Source organism: Spinacia oleracea, chromosome 6 (assembly GCF_020520425.1).
Source record: "Spinacia oleracea cultivar Varoflay chromosome 6, BTI_SOV_V1, whole genome shotgun sequence".
NCBI lineage: Eukaryota > Viridiplantae > Streptophyta > Magnoliopsida > Caryophyllales > Amaranthaceae > Spinacia > Spinacia oleracea.
In genome coordinates, this window is record NC_079492.1 from 102,343,408 (window position 1) to 102,371,267 (window position 27,860).

Below are 27,860 nucleotides of genomic sequence, written 5' to 3' on the forward strand. Positions count from 1 at the left end.
AATGGAGTGTCGGAACGGAGAAACAGGACCTTACTCGATATGGTCAGGTCAATGATGGGTCAGGCCGAACTTCCTTTACAGTTCTGGGGACATGCGTTGCAAACTGCAGCACTCACACTGAATCGTGCTCCGTCAAAAGCTGTTGAAAAGACTCCATACGAATTATGGACTGGGAAACTTCCAAAGTTGTCTTTTTTGAAGATTTGGGGTTGCGAAGCATATGTCAAGCGATTAATTTCGGACAAGCTATAACCTAAATCTGACAAATGTTTCTTCGTTGGGTATCCAAAAGAATCTATGGGGTATTACTTCTACAACAAGTCAGACAACAAGGTATTCGTTGCTCGTGACGGTGTCTTTTTGGAAAGAAATCATATTTCCAAATTGACAAGTGGGAGAATAATAGACCTCGAAGAGATTCGAGATGAACAACGAACTCAGAACTCTTTAGAAGCAGTTCAAGTTGATGAACCTCCAAGGTCTTTAGAAGAGCCAGTGGGAGTAGTTCCTCAAAACGTTGTTCCCCCTCGTAGGTCAAATAGAACTATTTTTCAGCCGGACAGATGGACAGGCGTCCTCTTCACTGAAAACTTAGACGTTCTCCTATTGGATAGTGATGAACCTTTGACTTACAAGCAAGATATGACGAACCCAAGCTCCATTAAATGGTTAGAGGGCATGCAATCTGAAATAGACTCCATGTCTGAAAATCAAGTCTGGGATTTGGTTGATTTGCCGGATGGGTTCACACCTATCGGATGCAAATGGGTCTTCAAGTTGAAGAAAGACAAAGATGGAATTGTATACATATACAAGGCTAGCTTGGTAGCAAAAGGTTACAGGCAAGTTCACGACTTTGACTACGATGAAACCTTTTCTCCAGTCGCGATGCTTAAGTCTATTCGGATAATCCTTGCGATTGCCGCTTTTCATGACTATGAAATATGGCAAATGGATGTCAAAACTGCCTTCTTGAACGGTGTTCTTGAAGAGACTGTGTTCATGACACAGCCGGAGGGTTTTGTCGATCAAAAGAACCAAGGAAAGGTATGCAAGCTTAAGAAGTCCATCTACGGACTAAAGCAGGCATCAAGGAGTTGGAATAAACGATTTGATGAAGCAGTCAATAAGTTTGGCATCATCAAGAATCAGGACGAATCTTGTGTATACAAGAAGGTCAGTGGGAGTAAAATTGCATTCCTAGTCTTGTATGTTGACGACATACTGCTTATTGGAAACGACATTCCTATGTTGGAGTCTGTAAAGACTTGGCTCGGGAAGTGTTTCTCAATGAAGGACTTAGGAGAGGCACAGTACATATTGGGCATCAAGATCTATAGGGATAGATCTAAGAGGATGATTGGACTAAGCCAAAGCACCTACATTGACAAAGTGCTAGCTAGGTTCAATATGATGGAAGCCAAGAGAGGCCATCTACCCATGTCACATGGCGTATATCTAAGCAAGAATCAGTGTCCCAAAACATCTGATGAGCGTAGAAAGATGAGTGGAATTCCATATGCTTCGGCCATTGGATCCATCATGTATGCTATGATTTGTACAAAGCCGGATGTTTCGTTCGCACTCAGTGCAACGAGCAGGTACCAGTCAGAACCAGGTGAGGCGCATTGGACTGCTGCCAAGAACATCCTAAAGTACCTGAAAAGGACTAAGGATCAGTTTCTGGTTTATGGTGGTACAGATGAGTTGATTGTTAAGGGCTATACGGACGCAAGCTTTCAAACCGACAGAGATGATTTCAGATCACAGTTTGGGTTTGTGTTCTGCCTCAACGGCGGAGCAGTAAGCTGGAAAGTGTTAAGCAAAGCACTATTGCAGATTCTACAACTGAAGCCGAGTACATTGCTGCCTCAGAAGCAGCAAAGGAAGCTGTTTGGATTCAGAAGTTCATCGAAGAACTTGGTGTTGTCCCCTCCATTAAAGGACCAGTGGCTTTGTATTGCGACAATAGCGGAGCCATTGCCCAGGCAAAGGAGCCTAGGAGCCACCAGAAGTCCAAGCACGTACTGCGGCGATTTCATATACTTCGAGAGATCGTTGAAAGAAAGGAAATGGAGATTTGCAAGGTTGGAACTGACGACAACGTAGTGGATCCATTGACTAAACCGTTGCCACAAGTGAAACACAACGCACATGTAGCAACCATGGGAATCAAGCATGTTGGAGAATGGCTTTGATTTTCTAAGTATTGTTTTAGAACATCTGTTAGATCTATGTTTAAAACAATTGGTTTAACCATTTCATATTTATGAAATTTATTTCATATTCATTTAATTGTGGTTTAGAATTAAATGATAAGTCCATGTGATTCAAATCATTCAAATGGGATGTCAAGATGGATTCTTTGACAAAGAAACACCCATAAGTGAACTTGAATATTGAAGTCACAAAGGATCCCTAATCCAGGTCATTGAAAGGTGGACGACCAATGACTAATGAAGATTAGATTGCAAGTAGATTACGTAGTTTTGTTTCTTGAACTAGAGTGACTGGATGTCAGAATCTTTTGCATAGATACTTATTGGATCTTGTATCGGATTGACCATGAGAACGCTTTAAGAGATTAAAGTCATGTCATAGGTAGTTCTCATTAATGGTGATTAGAAACCGTTCCTCAGAACATGAGCGATTATGTCTGCTCGTTTGAGAATTAGTTCACTTTAATACTAGCTAAACGTCGCACCGTAAAAGGAGGCTATAAAAGCAGTTATTGGGCGTACTAAGAATCAAAGTGAGTGTTCATAGATTGCAAGAATGGATTGTCCTCCTATCTTTGATAGGATATGGTGTTGTTGTGTAACAAGGCCTCTCAGAGAGTTAGATACTGTAAAATGCATGGCCGTGCTCAGAATGGTTAGGCTTAACCTTCTGCAAAAGTTTGACAGTTGAACTCTGTAATCCGAGAAACACTTCTGGACCTAATAAGGATGGCTTGGATCTTACCTTATGTTCAGTAAGTAACACTAAGTGAAAAAGGAATGTGGATGCACACTTGTCTGAATGACAAGTGGGAGATTGAAGGAAATATGTCCTTCACCCAAGGTGCATTAAGTCTAATACCAAGGTTCAGATTAATTGCGAACAATTAATTCAGTGAGATCAAGTGATCGGGACAGCTAGCTGGAGCAATGCTTCCGATCAGTGAGTTCTAATGGATATTGAACTCACAACTTACTCTTGACTGAACCTACAAGGTCACACCAATGACACGTAACAGATCACCGGATTAAATGAATCGGAAATTCATTTAATAGCTTTTCGGGAATTAGTTGGAAACGTATTATACGATACGACCTTTGTCGGAATCGTATATCGTATCGCGAATATTCGTAAGCTGGGCGACACGAATATATCGTATCGTACGACGGTGATTCATCGTATACGAAACGATAAATAATATATCGGAAATATATTAAATCTCGAATACGAAGGGCATCGGAGTTGCCGGCCCGTCGAGCCAAGCAGGTAAGCGTGCAAGGCCCAACGAGCCAGCAAGCTCGCGAGCAAGCGAGGCAAGCCCATTGGGCGTGAGCACGCAACAGCAACCAGTAGCGCACAGCAGCGACGAGCGAGCAAGGCCCACGACCCAGCTGCTCGGCGCGCGCGCTGTGGGCTTCGGCCTGCAGTGTGTCGCTGGGCGCGGGCGTGTGTCCGTGTTGCTTGGCTCGCACGGCTTGCTAGCCGGCCTTGCTTCTTGCTTGGTCGGTTAGTAAGGTTAATGATATAACCTTACAACCTTGTTTCCAACACACACACAATTCATACACTCAAAGCCTAGAGACACAGAGAACCCTAATTCTCTCTGTGCCTCTAAAGTGAGTTCTTCCCAAAAGCAAAGTATCTTGATCAATTGTCTAAGCTACGATTATCAAGATGGATCTGATCGTGTCGGTGAACCAAGTAGAGGAACGACAAGTGGAGTTCTTTGTTCGTGTTCGTTGACAGATTATTGTGGAAAACACGCTTCGAATGTAAGTTTGCTTAATCTGTGCTTTATACATGTTTCCTGGCTTTGGGGATTGTTCCGCACATGTTATTATGTTTAACTGTATTCCCCAACAGCTTTTTCCTATAAATACAGCCTCAAAACCGACGTGAACGGAACACACAATTCATAATCTGAGTATTGACTCCAACCCTAAGCCTAAGCCTCACGCTGCGAAATTGATCCCGCGTTCTGTCGCAATCGACCCAAAAGTCGAACAGAATGTATCCTGTCCCTTGTAGCTAAAGAATTAAGCCTAAATACTGGAACACTGCTCAGAAACCCGAGATTCGTTAGATAAAAGGAGAAATAGCAAAGCCAAGTGGTTAGTTTTCTGAGAACCGTGACGCACCTCTCAAGGGTGCGTCGTAATGTGTCCCTTCGCATGATTTAATCGCTTTCATCACCCTTTATAAAATTGTTAAACTATTAATTTGATTGATCTATCACGCCTAATAAAGATAATATCTTGGACAAAAGAACTATCATGCTAGGTACCTTAAATCAATCTAAACAAGATAATCACGATCGATTTAGTATTATGTGTTGCATATTGCTAAAATCAATTCAGAATAGTTTAATAGTTAACGCATGTCCCTTCAATTATTTATGCTGAGCTAGTAAGGATAACCTGCCTCTAGAGTTATCGATGAGCACTCCTCTCGATAGTTACAGTCCCCCGAACTCTCAATCTCTGCCCTGCGGGTGTACGTTGAGCGATCCCCACACCAGGGATCACAAGGGAACCTATGGCCGTCGTGGTCGAACATAATTGCACTCCCTTTATGTCACGATAACCGAGTTTTGTCAGTTTTTCTCATTGTCGTTAAAAACTGAATGTCGACTCCTATATTACTAGTCGATTGGGTGTAAACTCACAGGAAATCTAACTACACTTGTGTTAGGTTATGATACATATGATATTACATAAATCATGCGGAAACAACCATTAACCCAGGAATACATATTATTTACACATAATCATATAGCATAATTTAGATGCATACTCTTTGTTGCGTGCCCTCCCTAGCTGCGCCCGAACCGAGCAAGAACAAGTCTTTAGGACTCCAAGTGTCGTCCCTCCGTAGATAGTCCACAGCACGTCCGGATCCGCCTTAAGATTGACCAACTAGAATCGCCCTTAAGGTACTAGAATTTTCGGCACTTTTGAGCAAGATGTGTGACTGAATTTTTCTCTCAAAAACTCACTTTGAATACTTGAAAACTCGTTATAAATTGTGAACCCAGGCCACATATTTATAGGGGTATGGAAAGAGAATTGGAATCCTATTAGGATACGAATTAATTAAACTTAGAATCCTACAAGAACTCTAATTAATTAATTTATCAAATAGAATTAGGAATTTAATCATTAACCGAACTCTGCACGTTTTAGGAATCGTGCATGAACACAAACTCACACACACACACACGGCAGCCACGATGGGCCGCCCATGCGCGTGCGTGCGAGCAACAGCCCACGCAGCGAGGCCCACGCAGCCGCGGCCTTGGCGCGCGCTGGGCCTGCCTTGCGGTAGGCCTGGGCGCTGCCTTGGCTGGGCTTGTGGCGCGCGTTTGGCTTGCTGGGCGATGGCCTGGCTTCGAGCTGGGACCTCGTCCGGCAGGCCTCGTCTGATGCTTATTCGTACGATACGCTTCCGATTAAATTTCCGATTCCGGAATTCATTTCCGATACGAACAATATTTAACATTTCCGATTCTGGAATTAATTTCCGTTTCGAACAAATATTTAATATTTCCGTTTCCGGAATTATTTTCCGATTCCGATAATATTTCCGATTCTGACAATATTTCCGTTTCCGGCAATATTTCCGATTCTGGCAATATTTCCATTTCCGATAATATTTTCCGATACGTACCATGTTTCCGTTTCCGGCAACATCTACGACTTGGATAATATTTATATTTCCGATACGATCCATATTTCCGTTTCCGGCAATATCATCGTTTCCGGAGTATTCATTTCTTGCTTGTGACGATCTCAGCTCCCACTGAAACCAAGATCCGTCGATTCCGAATATTCATAGATGGAGTATTTTAATGCCATTAAATACTTGATCCGTTTACGTACTATTTGTGTGACCCTACGGGTTCAGTCAAGAGTAAGCTGTGGATTAATATCATTAATTCCACTTGAACTGAAGCGGCCTCTAGCTAGGCATTCAGCTCACTTGATCTCACTGAATTATTAACTTGTTAATTAATACTGAACCGCATTTATTAGACTTATCATAGAATGCATACTTGGACCAAGGGCATTATTTCCTTCAGTCTCCCACTTGTCCTTAGGGACAAGTGTGCATTTCCGAATTCCTTTGTCGCTCGATGCTTGCTCTTGAACATAAGGTAAGAGTTGTCATCCTTATTATGTCCAGAGGTGTTCCTCGGTTTCAGAGTTCAACTGATCAAATAAACAGATAATCATAGCCTATGATTCATCCGAGCACGGCCATGCATTTCACAGTTTGTAGCTCTCCGAGTGGCCTTGTACAACTTTTAAGCATCTCATCCCGATTTATGGGAGGACAATCCCAATCTTGCGATCTTGAGATTAGACTTCGTTTGATAGGTGATTACCTGAGCGTTGCCTTTATAGCCTCCTTTTACGGTGCGACGGTTGGTCAACGTCAAAGCAACCAGTTCTCAAACAAGTAATCCCAAATCACTCAGGTATTGAGGATTTAGTGTCTAATAATTTAATGAAATTTACTTATGACAGATTTTCATCTCTTACAGTAAAGTTTCATAGGTCTTGTCCGATACTAATCTTCCCAAAGTAAGTATCTATGCAAATGATTATGACATTGCCATGTCTCCATAGTTCAAGAAACAGAACTACTAGTCATCTTGCATTCTAATCGTCTAACGTTTTCTATGCGTCCAATTTTATAGAAAACTCCGATTAGGGACCATTTTCAACCTTTGACATTCAAGTTCACTTGATAGACATTTCTTAGTCACAGGACTGGTCCTGACAGTCTATCTTGAATATATCGTCAAATTGAAGGGACTCATCATTTAATACTAAACCAAGATTAAATGGAATATGAAAATACATTTCATATATGATAAATGTTCAACCCCAATGTTTTATAACCATGGGCCTCAAACCCATCTTCTAAAACAATTCATGGAATTCAAAGCTATGCTTGATTTCCAGTGCTACAACGTGAGTGTTGCTTCTCACTTGTTGCATAGGTTTAGTTATCATGCTTTGACAATCTTAATATCCTTTTCATCGAATGTTCTTCGAGATATGATGATAAGAACTTTTCGAGTTTGTTTATTATGTGATCTAGTCTTTCTTACTTCGATGGTGGTTTTACTCACTTTGCAATGAAGAACCATCAAGTTAGCAGACGTTTTTCTTGCTTCAAGAGTGGTTCTACGCATTTTTCAATGAAGAACCATCAAGCCAGCAGATAGGTGATCTACCCAAGTTTAGTGAAGAACTTTAAACAACCCTGTTTTATTGCTTCTTAGGCAATAATTACTTTTACTTCAACTGTATAGGTTGCTAGTGATGCTTTGTTCGGATTTACCTATCCAAGCAGTTCATAGATATGTGGAAGACTCTCCAACTATATCTTAGAACATAGAAATTTTTATTTTAATTTCCCACGCAACAACTCATGGTCTCCAACCCATGTTGCCATTTTCAAAACACGATGCTCTATAGCTCGTCCTTATCAATGGTTAACTCCAAAGGGTCTTGCTTGATCCTTTGCCAGTGTTTATGCGTGTAGCATCAATATTTAGCATATCTTTATTTCCTTGAATCAAGAACTATTCCTATGTACCATTTCAAGTACCATAAGTATTCTTGATCTCAATCTAGTTGATCTTCACTTAGATCAATAGAGATTGGTATATGTTCGTCATGCCTAAAGTCATACGATACGTTTTTTCGATCCTCATATTATATCATACATGATAAATTCTTTTGCAGAATATTTCCCAATTGAATTCTATTCATGTAACTTTAGCTTATCTAGTTTCAGTAGATACTAAATTCAGCTAAATTCTTTGACATATAATATAGGTTAAGAATCTCATTTAGACTCTTTGATGTTTAACTTAGTAAATGCTTATACATAGTTCAAACATCCTTTACTTAGATTTATTCACATGGGTCGAATATCTCCAATGGAGACTTTCGTGTTTGATTTAGTAAATGCCATTACTTAATCCAAAACAATATCATAAGATCTTTGTAAATAGATCTTAATACCCAGTATGTACTAAGTTTCGCCATGGTCCATCATTTATGAATTATTTCAAATCTAAGTCATTAGCATTTGAATGTTATTTCACAATAGAGAGATATGTGTGTAATACACATAGGACCAATTAAGTTTTAAGTACTCCCACTAAACTTCTTATATATCTATAAGAATCATGTATATTTTATGAAACTAAAATGCTTATTAGCTTCACTTAAAATACAGTTCCAATTCCCAATTGCTTGCTTAAATCTGTACTTAGATTTTATAAGCTAGCTTTCCTTTTCAAGCATTTATTTGGATCCACAAATCCTATGACATACCATGTACATAGTTTCTTCCAACATTTGATTGAGGAATACGTTTTGTCATCCAATTGCTATATGTACCAATATGCAATCATTGCTTGAATTATAGACTTGAGCATTACGATTATGCATGAGGTTTCAACACAATCCACACCGTGAATTTGCTTGTAACTTTTAGCAACTAATCTAGCTTTGTGTGTGAACACAATTCAATGTTTGATGGTTTTTATCCTTTAAAACAAACTTGCAACCAATAGGTGTGAAACTATTCTTGCAAATCAACAAAATTTCAATTTTGTCATCAAAACATTGAGTATGTTTTATGGCCTCTAACCATTTAAACATATAGTCTATATATGGCCTCTAACCATTTTAGGGAATCTGGGTTTCGTCATAGCTTTCTTACAAGTCACTTCTTTTAGTTTGACTGCAACTTGTAGGTTTCTTTACTATCTAATAGAAGAATTGCATAGTTTCACTGACCTGAACTCCATGTTTCTTCACTATCTAATAGAAGAATCTCATAGTTTCAGTGACTTGAATTCTATGCCTACTTGGGTATAGAACATCAAACAATAGAATATCAATAGCCACTTGAAAGTCCTTTGAATATTCTGTTCTCCTTGAAGCACTTGTAAAGTCTTCTAAGAGATGTCTATTCTTTAAAGCCACTTGTAAAGTCCTTACAGAATAAGTTCGGATTTTCTGAAGCACTTCGAAAAGCCTCCGGAATGTCCGTTTATGTTTGTTGTTTGCCTCGAAGACTTTCGAGGTCTATTTTCTCCCACTTGTCATTTTGGAAACGAATCTCCAAAAGGACATCATTTCGAGCAAACAAACATTATGTTCTCAAAAATTCGTGGTAGAAACAATACCCTTGTGTCTCATTTGAATAAATCACAATGAAACATATATCTATACTTGGGCCTTAGTTTGTCGAATGACAAACACTAAGCTCCCACTGAGTTTAGCAACTCTTTAGATATATTTAATTGAAAAGATATCCTGAAATTACTTTTCAATAGCTTTGACGAATTTGGTTTAGTTTGGTGGTAGTTGAGCATTTTGTTATAGAAATTATAGGAAAAGTCTTTATGATTCATCATTGATCGAATCAAGTACTAATTGACTTCGATTATTCCAACTAAGATATGCCATATCTTATGGACCTAGATTGTGAAATTACACCACACAATCATTGATGATCATATTTGGTCTCAAGTAATCATCAACATGATCTAACCTAGATCTTTATGATTTCTTACCAAGTGGATTTTATACTTCGAATCTTTGAACTAGCCAAACAGATTCAACTTATATCACATTTGAGTAAATAAAACTATATTCACTCAAATCCATGTGAAATAATAAAGTCATAAAACCTTTCTTTAGCTTTGAACTCTATCGTCTAGGCGTTCTAACAATAGTTCATATTCTTTGTTACTTTCAACAAGTAAGACTACCTTGTCTTAAGTTGATCTAGAAATCAACCAACTTTCAAATGTCCATTAAAATAGAGCTTTTGAATGTTAACTTGTTGATATGGTCTAAGCAACAATGCCAAAGATTAGTGGAACTCAAATCAAGAAGTTGATTTGAACCTAGTAAAGTTCTTTAAAGAGTTGTTTGTTTTAATCAAGCATATTGACTCAATCTGTAATTGACCATTTCATTCAAATAAACAAACAAACATTGTTTTTGTTTTTCTTGAATGTGAGTCTTTCTGTGTTTGAAAACAGAAATTTAGGTATGTTGATTATGGAACAAAATAGCCATTAAGTTCCAGCCTTTGAAAGGACTTAAAACAAACTAGATGACCCTACAAATAATGTAGCATTGCCATGCTTCATTTCCCACTTGTAGGTCATTAGTGTATCCTAGCTTCCATTGTTTGAGTTATTACCGAAGTAAGAACCTCAAGCGGTATATGATACCACGGAAGTTTGATTGCTAGGTTACTTCTCTTTAAACATAAACTTATAGGTAGAAACGGAATCGTAAATTCCTTTCATTTGTTCCTCGTTTTCCTATTTCTTGTACCCTTTCTTATAGTCTTAAGAATTGAATTCTTTAGTGTTGACTTTTATACTTTGTTAGACATGTCCAATGTCACCAACAAGGTTCTTTACCATTTTAATTTAGGTTGAATATTTTGTTTCAACTAGATGATCTTACCAGAAGCTTCTAAAGTTCTCTAAGCATCGATCTATTCGAATGTCTAGGGATTAGACTCATTCGAGAAATAAATGGACAAAGATATTAGGTTGTTAACCATTGGTAAGGCTGAGCGTTTAAACTCAATGCTTTATGATCTCAAAACTACATTGTATTTTGAATTCACAAGCACCAATTGGTTTGCCATTCGATTTTGATATTCGAAAACAACCATATAAGTCGATATAAGAAACGTACATTTTAAATTGCTCACTTTCTCTCTTTTCCGTGAATCGTTCTTGGATTCACTACCAATCGAGGAAATTTACTGTTACCTTTCTAAAAGGATTTATTGCAGTGCAAGATATTTAATTATAAACAATAATTAAAACATACATTGAAGCATGCAAAGTCTAAACATTTATCATGAATAATAACTTGAAATTAAAGCAACCATGCAATTCAAACAAGTTATTAGCATTTTATTCGATTTTATTGTTCCGGAAGGTGTGAATAAAATGATTCCAAGACCCTAAAATCATTGAAGAACTAAGCACAGTTTGTCGACTTAATCCTAGAACATCTTAGGTAAGCAAAAGCCTTTTGCTAATAGTCTAGAAACTATTCTTGGTTGATAGGTACGTCTAAGAACTTATTAGGTAAACCTATCGATTTTGCCACGACATAAAAGGACTCCTTACTTATATCGTTGAGTTTCACCAAAACTAACATGTACTCACAATTGTTTGTGTACCTTGCCCCTTTAGGACCAATAAGTAACACCTCGCTGAGCGAAAACTATTACTAGATTGATGTAAAGGATATCCAAGCAAGTGTATATTTTGGCATGGCACCTTTTAACTCAATTTTTAAGTTTGGAACTTAAGGCTCTTACTATGTTGGTTAGATTTTAAGTGAACTAAAATCCTTAATCATGCAACATAATCAAGCTTTTGATCTCATGCATCTTAAGACATATTTAAAAGCAATAAATAACTTAAAACATGCATAAGATAAATGTGATCTAGTATGGCCCGACTTCATCTTGAAGCTTTGACTTCAAAGTCCGTCTTGAAAATCTCCGTGGGAGGCACCATTTTCTTCAAATAGGATAAGCTATAACTAATTACAACTATTTGATGGTTCGCAGACCATATTTGAATTGAAAAATAACTTTGGTACTTTAGACCAATTATATTCAAATTAACGGTACGCAGACCATATTTTCTATCCTATTTGGGCCATACTAGTCACTTCATAACCTGCAAAACAGTACATATACAATATATATACCATTCACCCATTCATTATCATGAATGGCCCACATAGCTGGTTAGTAAAACACATTATGCATCACGTAAACATTTGCAGCAATTAATCAAGGGCACCAATAATCTACCAATTATTCAGTCCTTATTAATTCTAATCAAGTTGTTTTAACCTTAAGGATTTGTAGACCTAATCAAGAGTTTATGACTAAAAAGCGCTCCCACTTAAACCAATAAATTTATATGCTTTACTAATTTTAAACATAAAAATGTATTTCTAGTCTAACCGGAAACATACAAATTTAATTAAAATTTAAAGCTCATATGAATTTATAATTGAATCCAAAAAGTTTAATTTAATTTCAGTAGTATTTAAATTAATTCATGATTTTAATTTTAGTAAAATAATTAGAATAAATAAAATTTATTATAATTACAATATTCAAAATTAAAATCCTAGAAAATAATTTAAATTATTAATTTTAAAATTAATTAAAATTACGTAAACTGAAAATTTCAAATTAAACATTCAAAACGATCTAATCGTAACGCAAACACCCTACGCATTGCACGCCCATGGGCCGCACGCACACAACCATTGCTGGCCATGTGCGCGCAACCCATGCGCTCGTCGCATAGCTGCTGCCTCTTCCATCGCAAGCCATCGCACGCTGTGGTGCTCGCTGCGCGCGCGCCAGCGCTCGACGCACGCGAGCCATCGCTCGCTGTGCGCGCTCGCCAGCGCTCGCTGCGCGCGCTCCACCGCTCGCTGTGCGCGCGAGCCATCACTCGCTGTGCGCGCGACATCGTTCGCTAGGCGCGCGACATCGCTCGCTGTGGGCGCGAGCAACGCTGGGCGCAGCGCTCGTGGCACGCGAGCTTGGGCTCGCTGCGCGCGAGGCTGCGCACTCTTGCGCGTGGCAGTGCGCGTTGTGGCGCAGCTCGCTTGCTGCCCACACGCGACTGCCTTGGCTTGTCTTTCGCCCATGCCCATTTGTTCATAGCTCGTGGCCCACGACACAAGGCAGGGCTGCTGCCTTGTGCTCGTGCACCGTGCCTTGCTCATTGCATTGGTGCCGCACGGGCGACGAGCTCCCTTGCTCGTCGTCGCATGCCCGCACTATACAACACCCCTTAAGGGTAACACGAAGCGTCCATTGCTTTGTGCGTGCAAGTTATATGAACGAATCGCATAAAAATTTAAAATTTATATTTAAAATTAATGACAAATTAATAAATAATATTAATTTCATAATTTTAGGGCGAAAAATCGAAAATTTATTATTCAATTGATTTCCGATTGTCATGGATTCAAGTCTAGGTCATAAAAATTTAAAATTTATCATAAATTTACAATTTTTATGGTGGTTTTTAATCATAGGTTTCTAATTAAATTATAATTAATTATGAAAATCAAATTAATTCTAAATTATTCTAATTTTCAACAAATTAATCATAATTACAAATTAGATTGCATAATTAACAAGGCTAGGCATTCAAACTTGTTAAACATATACAGTAGGTCAATCAAAAATTCAAGATTTATCAACAAGAATCGCAAATATTTAATTTAACATCTTAAATTTACGAAATTTTGCATTCGAAAAACTAAAACCTTCGAAAAGTCATAGTTAGGCTTCGAATTTGAGAATTCTGGGTTCGGCAGAAAAATATTTTTTTTGTCAAAATTTTAGAATGCCTTTTACATGCGGAATTGACACAAAAATCACTCGATTTGGATGAGTAACGAAGAAACTGCCGAAAAACTGCGTACGTATAATTAAATAAACGCAATTTGCAATTAATTAACAATTACGAAAATTAATCACCCCTTTTAATTCTTGCAAATTTGTAATATTTAACCATGTTCATGCAATTTAGATTATGAAAATAATAAGGGGCTCGTGATACCACTGTTAGGTTATGATACATATGATATTACATAAATCATGCGGAAACAACCATTAACCCAGGAATACATATTATTTACACATAATCATATAGCATAATTTAGATGCATACTCTTTGTTGCGTGCCCTCCCTAGCTGCGCCCGAACCGAGCAAGAACAAGTCTTTAGGACTCCAAGTGTCGTCCCTCCGTAGATAGTCCACAGCACGTCCGGATCCGCCTTAAGATTGACCAACTAGAATCGCCCTTAAGGTACTAGAATTTTCGGCACTTTTGAGCAAGATGTGTGACTGAATTTTTCTCTCAAAAACTCACTTTGAATACTTGAAAACTCGTTATAAATTGTGAACCCAGGCCACATATTTATAGGGGTATGGAAAGAGAATTGGAATCCTATTAGGATACGAATTAATTAAACTTAGAATCCTACAAGAACTCTAATTAATTAATTTATCAAATAGAATTAGGAATTTAATCATTAACCGAACTCTGCACGTTTTAGGAATCGTGCATGAACACAAACTCACACACACACACACGGCAGCCACGATGGGCCGCCCATGCGCGTGCGTGCGAGCAGCAGCCCACGCAGCGAGGCCCACGCAGCCGCGGCCTTGGCGCGCGCTGGGCCTGCCTTGCGGTAGGCCTGGGCGCTGCCTTGGCTGGGCTTGTGGCGCGCGTTTGGCTTGCTGGGCGATGGCCTGGCTTCGAGCTGGGCCCTCGTCCGGCAGGCCTCGTCCGATGCTTATTCGTACGATACGCTTCCGATTAAATTTCCGATTCCGGAATTCATTTCCGATACGAACAATATTTAACATTTCCGATTCCGGAATTAATTTCCGTTTCGAACAAATATTTAATATTTCCGTTTCCGGAATTATTTTCCGATTCCGATAATATTTCCGATTCTGACAATATTTCCGTTTCCGGCAATATTTCCGATTCTGGCAATATTTCCATTTCCGATAATATTTTCCGATACGTACCATGTTTCCGTTTCCGGCAACATCTACGACTTGGATAATATTTATATTTCCGATACGATCCATATTTCCGTTTCCGGCAATATCATCGTTTCCGGAGTATTCATTTCTTGCTTGTGACGATCTCAGCTCCCACTGAAACCAAGATCCGTCGATTCCGAATATTCATAGATGGAGTATTTAATGCCATTAAATACTTGATCCGTTTACGTACTATTTGTGTGACCCTACGGGTTCAGTCAAGAGTAAGCTGTGGATTAATATCATTAATTCCACTTGAACTGAAGCGGCCTCTAGCTAGGCATTCAGCTCACTTGATCTCACTGAATTATTAACTTGTTAATTAATACTAAACCGCATTTATTAGACTTATCATAGAATGCATACTTGGACCAAGGGCATTATTTCCTTCAACTTGATCTGACGACGTCACGCCCACGAGGGACGAGGTCATGCATTAGCCTCGTGCTTTTTCGACCCCCTCACACCCACTAAGTTTTTATTTTGTTTTATTTGAATCAGTCTTTAAAGAAATTTCCAATGTTCTTTCCTTCCGATGAATATGCAAGCAGTTTACAATTGCTAAGTTTCGATTACATGTGACATTCTCTTGCTATTTTCATATTACAATTGGCGATTACTACCATTCATTTGGTTCTAATTGTGACACCATTTCCAGATTATAATTGTGATTACTACCATTCAATCGATTCAACTTCTGACGGTTTTGATAATATTTTGATTGCTAATGATTTCTTGTCGGTGTTAAATGGGTTGCTACTCATTTTTGTCGTGGTTGCTTAGGTATGTATTTAAGAAGATACCCATAGCTAAACCGAGAAGTTTAAGAGAACAACTCTCCAGGAGGTCAGTCATCAATCTCTAATTCTTGGATATTCAATTGAGCATGTTGGTAGTCAATATCTCAGAATTTTAATTTGCTAGAGTAATGTTGTTGATTGTATTTACTTCATTTTATCATGGATTTGATGTACGGCAAGTGTTGCCTGATGGAAACTCATCAGTAGCAGATGTTGGATAGACTTTATCCTGAAAATATATCAACAAAAATAAGTAATATCAGATTTATCACGGCCAGCTATTTTATGTCATATGACAAACATTAGTGATGAAGAACTAACTGTAGCCTATAAGGAGTGGGGGGGGGGTTATAGCAGAAATACCGTGGTTGATTGGTTGGTGAAGCTCGAACCCATTTCTCCCTTGAATTTGTTTGTCCTTTCCATTTTTCCATGCAGTACTTGAACAACACTTGTCCGTATTCCTTCACCTCCCGAGCACGTTATCCAACTTAATGCCTTGGAAGAAGATGATTGTTAAGTTTTAACCAACATTTGTACACCCAGGCCATATACTATTGGATTGTGAAGAAATCATAGGCCATAAATATAAGGAGAGACAATGAGCTTCCTCCATTGAGATCCTAGACAAAAGATGGTGCAATCATCAGTGTGTTACAATGTTTCTGAGTATTAACAATTTGATCATAGGATTGATTAAGGGTCAGTATGGACTGTGAAAAAACTGAATATGAGAGAAGCAGAAATGGTAAAATGTAATATACCCATTAAGTGTTGTCTTTAAAACAAAGGAATGACCTTATACATGCTCAGAATCCTTTACATTTTGCAGGGCACTTAGATTTTGCAAAGAAAATACTGGAATTAAAGCCTGAATTTGCCACACAGGTGAATGTAGAAGGATATAACCCAATGCATTTAGCATCAAGAAATGGACACCTACAGATAGCAAGAGAGATCATCATCACAACCGACTCAAATGTTTGCCGTATTGAAGGAAAAGACGGGACTACCGCTCTTCATTTAGCAGTTTTAGGAGGGAGGGTTGACGTGATAAGCGAAATACTAGTTAATTGTGAAGGATGTATGGAAGATGTGACGGTGCAGAAAGAGACTGCTTTGCATCTTGCTGTCAAGAACATTCAGGTTGAGAGCTTTCGGGTTTTGTTGGATTGGACCAGAGAATCGGAGAAAGAAGTGTTAGGTTATGATACATATGACAATTCATAAATCATGCGGAAAAACCATTTAGCCAGGAATACATATTATTTACACATAATCATATAGCATAGTTTAGATGCATACTCTTTGTTGCGTGCCTTCCCTAGCTGCGCCCGAACCGAACAAGAACAAGTCTTTAGGACTCCAAGTGTCGTCCCTCCGTAGATAGTCCACAGCACGTCCGGATCCGCCTTAAGATTGACCAACTAGAATCGCCCTTAAGGTACTAAAAATTTCGGCACTTTTGAGCAAGGAATGTGTCTGAAATTTTCTCTCAAAAACTCACTTTGAATACTTGAAAAACTTGTTATAAATTGTGAACCCATGCCACATATTTATAGGGGTATGGAAAGAGAATTGGAATCCTATTAGGATACGAATTAATTAAATTAGAATCCTAATGAAACTCTTATTTAATTAATTTATCAAATAGAATTAGGAATTTAATCATTAAACGAATCCTGTACGTTTTAGGTTTCGTATGTGAACACAAACACCCACGCACGCACAGCAGCCCACGAGGGGCGCCATGCGCGCGCGCGCACAGCCCGAGCATCGCAGCCCACGACTGCCGCAGCCTTGGGCGCGCGCTGGGCCTGCCTTGCGGTGGGCCTGGCGCAGCCTTGGGCTGGCGTGTTGTGGCGCGCGTTTCCCTTGCTGGACGTGGGCCTGGCTTCGTGCTGGGCCTTCGTCTAGCAAGCTCGTCCGATGCTAATTCGTACGACGCGCTTCCGATTAATTTTCCGATTCCGGAATTCATTTCCGATACGAACAATATTTAACATTTCCGATTCCGGAATTAATTTCCGTTTCGAACAAATATTTAATATTTCCGTTTCCGGAATTATTTTCCGATTCCGATAATATTTCCGATTCAGACAATATTTCCGTTTCCGGCAATATTTTCGATTCCGGCAATATTTCTATTTCCAATAATATTTCCCGATATGTACCATGTTTCCGTTTCCGGCAACATCTACGACTTGGATAATATTTATATTTCCGATACGATCCATATTTCCGTTTCCGGCAATATCATCGTTTCCGGAGTATTCATTTCTTGCCTGTGACGATCTCAGCTCCCACTGAAACCAAGATCCGTCGATTCCGAATATCCATAGATGGAGTATTTAATGCCATTAAATACTTGCTCCGTTTACGTACTATTTGTGTGACCCTACGGGTTCAGTCAAGAGTAAGCTGTGGATTAATATCATTAATTCCACTTGAACTGAAGCGGCCTCTAGCTAGGCATTCAGCTCACTTGATCTCACTGAATTATTAACTTGTTAATTAATACTGAACCGCATTTATTAGACTTATCATTGAATGCATACTTGGACCAAGGGCATTATTTCCTTCAAGAAGAGATTCTGAATGGAAAGGATGAACATGGGAATACCGGCCATTCTGCAACTTGCAATCTGGAATAAGCGACGACAGGCAAGTGTTACAATTTGGTTACAATTTCCCTGCTCTCTTAAACTTTTAAAAATCTGCAAATATATGAAGTATATATTTGGTTACAATTTCCCAGCTCTCTTAAACATTTAAAAATCAGTTTTGATCAGTTTTAACCCGTAATGATCAGTAAATGGTTAACTACATATTACTTTTACTTCAACTTTCCTGATTAATGGTTATTTACTTTTAAGTCGATTCTATTTACTTATATGAGTTATTTATCTACTTTAACATTGAATAAAAGGCAAAATGTGCAATTGCATCTTAATTATTCCTACCCTAGCCTACTAACTCAATAGGAAGAGCATTCTGCATTTGCGCAAAAGATGTGGGTTTGAATCCCACGTAGGTTCTTCTTTTGTAAGTGTTGGGTAACAACATGTTTGATATCAAGATAGGGACTTGCATAACATGAAAGCCACAAGGATGACGACGATAATAAATAGCTCCTCCATGGTAAGGTATGTTGAGAATTATGAGGCTCTCAATCAATGACCTTTTCCATGCGAAGTCGCCTTGAATGAGTATCATGTTTTACTTAGTTAGTCTACATTCGATTCAAGACTTGTTCTTTTATCAGAATTGTACACAGCATACAAGCACTCGGCAACCACTTTACTGAATCCATGCCAGAACGCTACAACATCAGTATACCTAAACCAAACCACAGCAGGAGCACGAAAAGACAACTATTTTTTTTTTGCTGAACTACAACATTGAAAACTGACTCAACGACCACTAGTGCGCTCATAGGTCTGCAAAGTGCAAACCCTCTAAAATTAACACTAAACATACCAACAACAAAAATATACTGATTTCATTTCTCAAACCCAAAAAACTAACATTCTGCTGATATTTACTTTTATGATTTTCTTATTTACTTTTGAGTGTTTTGAATTTACTTTTGTGTTTCTTATCTACTTTTGAGATATTTTACGCGTGTAAATTACCAACCTACGTAGGATTTGAACCTTCATCCATGTGCAATGGCACATTGCTCTTCCATTTGAGCTAATAGGTTTCGACTTAATATTTAAAGAATTTTTTTTGCAAAGTTCCAGTATTATATTGTTTACTTCTAGAAAGATTTAGTTTACTTTTATAGAGATATAGTTTACCAAGTTCCTGAAGCTAGGTCTCAACCCCCCAAAACTTTTCTAGGCCTCAACCCCCCAAACCTTTTCTAACTTACAAGAATTATTCTCTTATCAGAACCGCACAGAACTTGCGAGCACTTGGAAACAACAAGGTGACCTTTGGATGTCCAAGTCTTTTGTGGGAATGTAAGTCTCAAAGTTGTATTTTGAAGCAGCAGGGTCATAATTTTGACGTGAATTTGTCTTTTTATACACCCGGCTCAGGCATGGGCAGAAGTCAGTGGAGTGGCTGGGTCAGGATGATGCTGCAATTGTGTGGGAATGGAAGTCTCAAAGTTGTATTTACTATTTATCACAAGTAATCGAGGCCTCTACTTTTCAATTATTTTGATTTACTTTTTTCGGTTTTTGCTTTACTTTTTTTTGCTTTTTGCTTTACTTTGATTTATTCTATTTAAAACCCAACCTACTAGCTCAATGAGTAGAGCATTGTGAAAATGCATAAAGATGTGGGTTTAAATCCCACGTAGGTTCATCTTTACTTTTGAGATTTTCTTATTTACTTTTGAGTTTTTTAATTTACTTTTGAATTTTTTTAATTTACTTTTGAATTTATTTAATTTACCTTTTGAATGTTTATGATTCATATTTGTAACAAATTTAACAAATATCCATCATCCGTTGCTATAACATAATTTCCGTACTCCTTTATTGTTTCACACGAATTCACTTTGCACATATTTTACATTTTGATTTCTTTTTGAGTTTTATTTACTTTTGAGTTTTTATTGTTAACTTTTTAGATTTTTTTATTTACTTTTGAACATTTCTATTAACTTAAAGTCTGTACTACTAGAGAATGAAGTTAATCGCTAAATTTCGAATCACATCAACAATTATACTAACTTTAACTCTAACAACAGGATAAGACTTTTTACACATGTAAATCATTAACCTATGTAGGATTCGAACCTACATCCATGTGCAATGGCACATTGATCTCCCATTTGAGCTAATAGGCATCGAGATATAGTTTACTTTTAGAGAGATATAGTATACTTTTGCCCAATTTTAGTTTACTTTTAATACAATCATGCACACTAAAGTAAACTAACACTAAAAACATTCATAGTAACATGAATTAAACTCAAACAGTTCCTTGTAAGCACTAGAAATAAATCATTAGTAACGAGAAAGGCACCTCCTCTACTTCGTTCTCTTGTAGGATTCTGGAAGTTGTTGAATTTCTCTACCTGAGTGGATAATGAGAAGGGGTTGTAAAGACTAACTTAAGTACATAGAAGCACCAGATACATCTAATAATGGTCTTCTAATCATATTCATAAACGATGTCCTCACTCACACAATCACACCCTACACTTACACTTTTGAATGAAACACATCAACACTCAATCGCACCCACTTTCACCTGCACAACATAATGGACCACAACAACTCACAAAAAACTTCAGGCAACCATTTTAACAATCGGCCACGCACAATCCAGTCATATATCAAGCCTCACTGCACCGACAACTAACTCTGCAGCTTCGGAACAACCCTCAAACACTATCACATACACTTATGCTTACCTGCACAGACCAATATACAGAGGAAAAGAGCACATATGTTCTGCCAGAATAATAAGAGGTTGTCAACAAATCTGAACCTAGTCCTAATACTTTTTCCTAAGCCACTAACACTTACAAAACTACAGTCATGGCTGTTGTTAGCCTGCTGCTAAGCAGATACAGACCAAGCTGAAAAAATCTGTTCTCCAAACTCAAACCAGAAAAAGAAAAAAACACAAATCCCAACCTACAAACATTACACATTGCTTTTCAGACCCGAAAACCAGATTACATCCTCCTTCTTCCATTTATCAACTTTAGGAGAGGTTTAGTTTACATTTATAGAGATTTAGTTTACTATTGGACAGTTTAAGCAACATTTACCTCATCTAGTTAAGCTCACAGAAAATTAGCAATGAGAATTGAACTAAATTGGCAACACTTTTTGATGTTGGTCCCAAAATCACAGCAGACATATGAAACAAGAACATTATTCATGAATGAATTGCTAGTCTAATTTTGAAGTAAGATTGTAGAAAAAATTAACCAAAAATAACCTAAAAGCGCCTAGAACAACTAATTTGGGGGAAAATTTTCTAGAATTTGAAGAGTATTAGAAAAATAAAATAAACACAGAATAGTGCTATTACTAAACTGGAATGAATTTGTAACTAAATCGCAAGGAAAACAAAGTCAAGTTCACAAAAATACCTTAACCATGACGATCTCCAAAATTTAGCAATTTCTATCATCTCTTCCATTTAATACAAAATTGAGATTTTCTAAAATTGACTCAAAAATAGTTGCAATTTTGAAGCAAATTCAGAATCAAATGAGAATTTAATCCTGATCAACGCTCAAAAATAGTTGGCGAACAAAATTTCAGAAATAAAATAATTATAAATCAAACTAAATTCACATGTTTACCTTTGAATTTGAGAAAATTGGCAGCAAATTCACCAAATTATACAAACTAGCTTTCGATTTTGAAATCGATTTATATATTCGAGTGAGAGATCGTACAATTTCATAACAATTTGATGGATTGTAGAGAGAAAATGCGTATTCGAGATCGAATTTGGGTACTTGTTAGACGAAAATTCGAGGAACCAGGAGGAAAAGAAATTGGTTAGAGAGAGAAAGGGTCACCCAGATTTTTTTGTAAGTAGAGAGATAATACGCGTGTGAGGACACTAAGATGGATCTGCTTGAAAATTCAATCCCAGCCGTTAATTTTTACATGATCTGACGGTGTATATAGGTTCTCATTATAAGAGAGGTTCTCATCTTAAGAAGGGTTCTCACCAGAACCTGGTCCTATATATATATATATGTATGTATATATATATATATATATATATATATATATATATATATATATATATATATATATATATATATATATATATATATATATATATATATATATATATATATATATATTATCCCTCTTAGTAATATTTTATTTTTTATGTATGTCTATAAAATATTAATATGTCTTTTTTAAAAATTAAAATCCTTACATTTTTTCGTACAGTATATTCCGTATTGTATTTAATAATATTTTATATAGAAATAATTGTTGGCTACAAATTAGTTAGCATGTGAATTAGTAATATTGTCAAATATATTTTATGGGATAGTTTTACAATGGCTATAATAATTTTGTAGCAACTATTATTTTTTAATCTTGGCCGTTGAATTTCTTGCATTAAATCAGGACCATTCATTAGGTTGACTTAATAATTAATATATTTTATTAAATTTAAAAAATAAAAATCTTCTTCTCCTTCCTTTCCTTGCTTCCATCGAAACTTTTTATTAAATTTTGGATTAAAACATTGTATATTTTGAAATTTTATGGAAAAAGTTAATTAAAAATTAATTTCATGATTAGTAGGTGATTGTTTGAAATACATTTCTTTTAAGTTGTAATTTAGGGAAAAAAATTGAAACTAACAATTGGAAGGACATGATTAGTATATATGCTAAGTATAATTTTATTTTCTATAATTAAGATTTGGGCATGATTCTATATATATAAATAATAGAGATGGATTTTTAAAAAATATATTACTCCGTATTTTAATTACAAGAGAAGCGAATCAATGAGTGACATTTGTCATCACCACATTGATTTCCTCTCTTTTAGTATAATATATAGATAGATAGATAGATAGATTGTTTTGTCATTTTACAAAGTAAGCATGATTGACAGTTACCAATGACCTTTAAGTCAAATGGTTCTAGAATTCCTTCTTCATGAAGCTTTTTCATGCGCTTCATGTTAATATAGTCTAATCGACAATGTCACAACTAGGTGAAATAATAATATCTTGTTTTGCCCTTTTTAGTATTTATGTTGTAAACTTGTTTGTCTAGATCAAGCATGTAAAAGTCCATTGACTAATTGTGCAGATCAATAAACATATTTTCAAAATAAAACGAGTAACACTATTGTCTTTTATTTAAAACTCAAATTCCTTAAGTGTAACACCCTAATAATTATCCTCGTTTAAAATTATTTTCTTACTAAAAACAATAGAGAATTACTAGAATATTACCGCCACCGTGATAACGACTAAGACTTGTTTCAGAATTACACAACAAAACTATTAACTAACTTTTAAAATCCAACATAAATAAATAATATCCTCTTACAATTCGGAACCACTAAAGACCCTAATTAAAATCCAAAAACATAAAATCCAAATAATTAAAAACTCTAGACACTCAAGTCACATTATTAAAACACAGAGTTTGAAAATAAATACATTTAAAATAATTCTCTCAACATCCCAATCCCGAATGTTGACATTACTTCACTTGCAAATAACCTCTATATAATAACCTTATTTGAATGCTCACAAAAATAGCAAGTGCAAAGATGGGTGTTAGTAGGGTCATTAAGGAAGAGGTCGTGACCAAAGACAACAACAACACACGTAATCAGTAAGGTTGAGTACATAAAAGCTAGAATCAACTAAAAACATAGCATGCTTCATTTTAAAATAAATAACATTGGTCACTTGCAAAAGCCACATCATCACTTCAACATTAATAGAATAATAACATGACAAGACTTGATCCTGTCACCACTCCTAACTCTAATTTCATTAACTTTAAAGAATTGGATTAAGCATCGAACGAGGTTCTTGCCTATTAATGTCCAAAATGGACTAGCATTTCGGAACAAACTAAATACTAATTAAATATAACATTTTGTCACTAAATTGTGATGGATTCCAACACGTTAATAAATATACAACGTCTTGTATTACAGTATAAGCCACGGGATACAACCGTATACTCCCCTCATATGTTCATATTCAAGATGCAAATGTTTTAATAGCTTTGAAGATTATACTCTTCCACTTTACGTTTTTAATATTTTATTCATTGGCCGACTCAACCACTCAACAAATAAAACAAACAAAAACTTCAACAATGCACACATCTTTTTCTTGCATGCTTCGAAATTAAATGACATGCAATTTAACTTTAAAGTGAAGTTTCTCACTCTAAAGTATCATTGATTTTGGGTTTCAAATTGGAAATTGAAGTTGAAAATTGTACTTTAATGTAAAACTAAAATTTAGGACTTGAAATTAGGAGGCTTAATGTTTAAAAGAAAGGGTGATTCAAGCAGGAAAAATCCTAACTTTTATATACTCCAAGTATTGAAAAGTTCTATTTTATAGAGATATTGCTTTTATTTAAACATCCTTAAACATTGATTTTGAAAGTTGAACCTGAAACTAGAAGTTCATGAGTTCTAGTTTGAAGATGGGTTTACACATCTTCAAACATCCTTGACCTTTTGAAAAATTATATGAGTAAAATCACTTATAATAATCAAGTTTTTGAAAAGGGTTTTGAAAAATCCTAACTTGAAATTGAAATAAGAGTATGAAGATAATTTAAAGTAGTCCCTCCAAAGATTACTCTTTAGTGAAGCATGTTCCTAGTTCATGTGAGTTATGAACTCGCACGAATATCCTTGGAATTTTGGACAAGTATGTAAAAATTGAATACAAAGAAAGGTAAAAGTTTATATTAGATTAAAGCCTCAGAAGATAACCTAGATCTTGTATGTAGGTTGAAGCTTCTTTGCTTCAGCTCTAATTGCTAAGACTTGAACTTAAATTTTGAAGAGTTTTGATGATTGGATTTTGTATTGGAAGAGTTGAAATTTTGTATTTGTGTGCGAGTATATTTTGATAGAGTTTAGATACTGAATAATACTCCAAAAACTTATCCATTTTGGGTGAAAATTGGGGGATTTATTAATGAGAGCGGTACAACTTCCCAGCAGGTGCGTATGACGCAAGGGCTGTGCCTAGATCTCCTATTTCTGGGCGCTGCTCCTACACGATTCCTGACAAACAAAGGCGTACCTAGGGATTTGTTGGGTGACTAAGTGGATTTGCATTAATGACGAAGTAATGTTGTCTTTCATGGTGATCAAGTCTTGAGACAAAGTTTGCATCTTGAATGCAACAATTTTTGATAAATGTGCTTTTCGGAAAATGTTACTCGGAATTTACCGTGTTACTTGGTTTTATCAGTCGGCACCCGAGGTGCTCGGTTTTGTGGGTCAACGCCCGAATTGGAAGTGTTTTATATCTTTTCGATTGGAAAAGTGTCTGGGAGTTGGATTGTGGCATCCGTCTCGGGAGTTTGTACTTGGATTTGAACTTGTACTTAGAAATGGATTTTGAACTGGCGTTCGGGATTGGAACGGACTCAAGAACTGGTTGGAATTGGAATTAAAATCGGGATTAAATCATTGTCGTTCGCAATCGGTGCTTTCGCTCGGAGTTGCGCCAACTGAAGAGAGACAGATGATGTCGTCATCGGCTCTAAGGGGAGACACAAATTAGGTATCTACATAAATCCCAATTTGACTAAGCTTTTTGTTAAAAAAACACAAGTCAAAGTTTTCGAATGAGATGAAGAATGGTAAAAATGCTCTGCAATTAAAACCATTCTTTGAACGTCGGTACCTGCACAAAAAAAGCGTTAGAAAACAATAGTTGAATCTGGCTCCGGCATGGCTTGATGACTCTTAGCCCTAGTCTTGAACTACTTAAAATTTTCTAGACCTAGCTTGGAACGGAGATTAGCATCGATATTTTGAATTCCTCTGGAATTTTTAATACCATGGGTTGAGTCCCTTGGGTGATTGAAATTTTTCTCGGGCACCGCTCGGGATTTTCCTACTTTAATCCAATGCATAGTTTTTTAATATCCACCCGGGGAATATTTTTGGAGGTTTAAAACTTATTTGGATTTCCTGAAGCTTGGCTCCGCTGGGATTAATTTCTTGTATAGGGGTATTTTTTGGAGTTCGGAGTTGAAAGATATTCATCTGCCTTTGTAGACGGAACATGCGAATACCCGTATTTTTCGGAAGATGATTTGACTTGATGTTTGATGCTTTGTGCAAAACATTATAGCAATAAAGTACGCAAAATATTAGTATGGAAGACCGTGTGCGAGGGAATCTCGCACACATGTTCGACACATAAGTAGTGCCTGGCGCATAGGGCTGCCTGCACCTTACGCTAGGCCCTCTTATATATTCCCCTTCGGGGGTTCTTTGGACGAATGCTCAATTGTGCTTTTGTAGACGTCTACATTTGACCCTTGTCCTAAAGAGGAAACTTTGATAATGAAACTATAACCCACTTGTCCAATGCTCTCCTGACTAAGAAAACGAGAATCCTACAACTGAGTGAAATGATATTTGAAGCAAAATTTATATTTATAGTAATTTCAAAAAATAGTAACTGCTATGCTAAGTATCTGCTAATTATATAACCCGAACAACATAGGTTTATATTTGTTAAAAGATGAAATTGCATTCCAATTAGTCTTTTTAAAGAGCTCAAATCGTAAAAAGGATAGAAATCCGAAATAAAACCGAAGAATCCAGAAGCTGCGCTAGCTGGCAGGTGGGCGTGGGTGAGGTGGTCGAAAAGTGTGATGAGTGAAATTTATGTCACTCTTAGGATAGTACTTTGCCTCTTTTTATTCTTGTTTTTGTTCGTTTTCCTCCCCTTTTGTGCTTATTTTAGTCCCCTTTTGCTTTTCCTCGCTTTGTTGACTCGGTTTTTCCTAATTACCGTCCTTTCGCCTCGTTTTTCTCAAATTTTGTCAAGATTTTACTTTTCACGGGTTTGTTAATGTGTAGGAAAACAGGTAAAGCGGACGGAAAAAGTCAATGGAAGTCAACATCATTCCAAGGAAAGGTCGAAGTGAAAAAAAGAGTGAAGAAGTCAAGAGCTCAAGATGTTTGGCCGAACTTCTGAGGTGTTCGGCCGAACCAAAGCAGAAATTTTGAAGCAAACAAGCCTAGAAGTTCGGCCGAACAATGATGAAGGTTCGACCGAACTATTTTGGGTTCGGCCGAACTTCCCTAAAAGTTCGGTCGAACCTCACTGCGAGAAAAGTTCCTGATTCCCTCAAGTCCGGACGAACCTGATGCTAGTTCGGCCGAACCTGCCTCTCGGTTCGGCCGAACTTCTTTGTTTTTCAGCCGAACTTGCTGCCAGCGCTGGAATTTTTTCGGGACTATTTAAAGCCTTTATGGGAACTTTTAGTTTAACCTAGTTTAGAACAAAAAATAGTATGAAATTAATTAGGAGAGAGAAAGGAAGTAAACTTCATTGATTTCTCATTTTTATGCTTGGGATTCTCCCTAATATTGGAATTGAAGCTTCATTGTAAAAATTCTTAACTCTTATTTTCATTTATTGTCATTAATTTCTGAATTTTCATACTTTTGTCTCTTTGTTTTCTCATTAATCAA

The 27,860-nt window shown here is 36.8% G+C and overlaps 1 protein-coding gene and 1 long non-coding RNA gene across 2 annotated transcripts; one reads left to right on the forward strand and one right to left on the reverse strand.

Moving 5' to 3' along the window:
• The first annotated feature begins 16,401 nt into the window (after positions 1-16,401).
• LOC130463418 (ankyrin repeat-containing protein BDA1-like) lies at positions 16,402-19,778 on the forward strand. The gene is made up of 3 exons (XM_056832547.1): positions 16,402-16,441; positions 16,526-16,839; positions 19,740-19,778. Exons 1-3 carry the CDS (start codon positions 16,402-16,404, stop codon positions 19,776-19,778), a joined length of 393 nt encoding a protein of 130 aa, XP_056688525.1.
• A 730-nt stretch (positions 19,779-20,508) lies between these two features.
• On the reverse strand, positions 20,509-22,210 carry LOC130462797 (uncharacterized). The gene is made up of 2 exons (XR_008923593.1): positions 21,974-22,210; positions 20,509-20,728 (listed from the first exon to the last, which is right to left on the reverse strand). It is a non-coding gene; the product is annotated as an uncharacterized lncRNA (long non-coding RNA).
• Between the last annotated feature and the right edge of the window lie 5,650 nt (positions 22,211-27,860).